Raw genomic sequence first — 2,500 nt, forward strand, 5'->3', positions numbered from 1 at the left:
CCTGACCTCGCTCCAAGGAGTTCAGGGAGAGCCTGGAAGGCCGGGCGTACTCTGAACACTAGTGAAACACTGGGAGAAGTGTATTAGTGTAGCAGGGGATTAGGTCGCGTTTTTACTCTTAGAAATGTGTTCTGTTCTTATCCAATGTTCTCAACAGTCCTGCTCTAGAGATGTATAGCTATAAATATGTGTCAATATATAAAACTCTTCATATGTACTGTATGTGTAATTTCCTTGTGTGTGTGTGTGTGTGTGTGTACAGGTGGTGAAGACCATCGGCCTGAGAGAGGTCTGGTTCTTTGGCCTGCAGTATCAGGACACCAAGGGTTTCCCAACCTGGCTCAAACTCAACAAGAAGGTATGTGTGTGTGTGTGTGTGTGTGTGTGTGTGTGTGTGTGTGTGTGTCTTTGCAGGATGTTTTCTTAGGCCTAGCCTTCATCACTTAAGTGTAAAGTTCATCACGGGGGTAAGAAAGTGTCGGAACATGGAGAACACCTGCAGGACGATTTGCTTGGAATAAAAAAAAAATATTTAAATAAAATATATAAATAAAATGTTCTCACGTGTAAAAAATGTGAATTAATGCAAAAAACATGAACGGAATTTTATTTCTTGTTAAACGTGGGAAACTTGAAGCGAATTCTAATTTTTTGGCTTCTAGTTTTCCTGTAAGTCAAAAAGTTTCGAAGCATTTGAGCTCGGAAGAATAGAATTATAAACCTTCTATACCTTCACACTGATATTAATATACATATATTAATGTATGTAAATGTAAATGTAAATGGGGTTAGAGTGCGCTCCTCTTCTGCTCCTCTTCTGCTCCTCTTCTGCTCCTCTTCTGCTCCTCTTCTGCTCCTCTTCTGCTCCTGACCTACACCTCTCTTCTGTATAAACATGAAAATCAAATGAATTCTGGGTTTCAATCTAGAGCAAGACGAGAGACACAGATAAAGAATTTGTGTCAGCGCTTTTGCAAACCCACACATCACGTACACACACACACTCCTGCTCTTACTCTCTCTAACCTGTGTGTGTGTGTGTGTGTGTGTGTGAAGCCACAACTGCAAGAGATGAGAAAAACATATGAGAGAGAAAACTGGACACGTGCAAACAGATAGCTAACGTATGTGGTTTTGGGGTGTGTGTGTGTGTGTGTGTGTGTGTTCATGCCTATGTATGTGCATGTGTGCAGGTGACAGCACAGGATGTGCGTAAGGAGAGCCCACTGTTGTTTAAGTTTCGGGCGAAGTTTTACCCTGAGGACGTCTCTGAGGAGCTCATACAGGAGGCCACGCAGAGACTCTTCTTTCTGCAGGTGTGTGTGTGTGTGTGTGTGTGTGTGTATGCGCGTGCAAGGGATTTTTAGAAAAACAATTATATATATTTAGTCTTTAAACATAGAATTGTAAAATTGTTTTATGTAAAGTGATAACCTGTGTGTGTGTGTGTGTGTGTGTGTGTGTGTGTGTAGGTGAAGGAAGGAATTCTGAACGATGATATCTACTGCCCCCCGGAGACCGCCGTGTTACTCGCCTCATACGCCGTTCAGGCCAAATACACCGATTACAACAAAGACGCACACACAACTGGATACCTGTCCAACGACAAGCTCCTCCCCCAGAGGTGTGTGTGTGTGTCTCTGTGTATCTCTGAGTGCCTGTTTCTCTGTGTATATCTTTGTGTGTGTGTGTGTAACTCTGCGTGTTGTGTTTTCAGAGTGTTGGAGCAGCACAAGCTGAATAAGGAGCAGTGGGAGGAGCGAATTCAGGTGTGGCATGAGGAACACAAGGGCATGCTCAGGTACTTATACACACACACACACACACACATACACACATAATAAATACTAACCACTCTATAGATACACTGATCCGCCATAACGTTAACACATTACCATTAATCAGCGGTTATACCGCGTTAAGCTGGAGACGAGACCCCTGTGTGTGTGTGTGTATGAGATGTGAGTGTGTGTGTGTGTGTGTGTGTGTGTGTATGAGATGTGAGTGTGTGTGTGTGTATGAGATGTGAGTGTGTGTGAATCAGAATGATCAGATCGTCCCTGATGAACGAGCCGAGGGTGACGGTGCTGAGGAGGAAAAACTCCCTGAGATGGTAATAGGAAGGAACCTTGAGAGGAACCAGACTCAACAGGGAACCCATCCTCATCTGGGTGATAACGGATAGCAGGGATTGATCTGCACTCATACTGTGTGTTAGGAGGCTGGAGGTTCAGTAGAACAGGAGATGTGGAGAAGTTCATATGGAGTCTGGTTCGTTATGAGGCTCAGGTAGACTGTAGACTGTGGGAATTTCAGTCCTGAGATGTTAATCAATCTTTCGTTTGCTGATTCAATGAATTCAATCTTCGGGTCAGTTTTTGTTTCGAAGTTGTTTTACAATTTTAACGCCAAATGAATAAATGCAAACAGCTTCCTTCTAGTGCTAACACTCGCGTTTTGTGAGAGCATCGCTGCTGCTTATTCAGTGGTGAGTTACTGT

The 2,500-nt window shown here is 43.4% G+C and overlaps 1 protein-coding gene across 1 annotated transcript in view; it reads left to right on the forward strand.

Moving 5' to 3' along the window:
- The window catches only part of msna (moesin a), a 23,432-nt gene that overhangs the window by 14,103 nt on the left and 6,829 nt on the right, over nucleotides 1-2,500 (forward strand). Inside the window, exons 3-6 of the mRNA XM_053485104.1 lie at nucleotides 263-358; nucleotides 1,194-1,316; nucleotides 1,473-1,624; nucleotides 1,718-1,801. Coding sequence (XP_053341079.1) covers nucleotides 263-358; nucleotides 1,194-1,316; nucleotides 1,473-1,624; nucleotides 1,718-1,801 — 455 coding nt within the window. The remainder of the gene's footprint in view (nucleotides 1-262; nucleotides 359-1,193; nucleotides 1,317-1,472; nucleotides 1,625-1,717; nucleotides 1,802-2,500) is intronic.

The sequence above is a fragment of the Clarias gariepinus genome, chromosome 24 (genome assembly GCF_024256425.1).
Source record: "Clarias gariepinus isolate MV-2021 ecotype Netherlands chromosome 24, CGAR_prim_01v2, whole genome shotgun sequence".
Taxonomy (NCBI): domain Eukaryota; kingdom Metazoa; phylum Chordata; class Actinopteri; order Siluriformes; family Clariidae; genus Clarias; species Clarias gariepinus.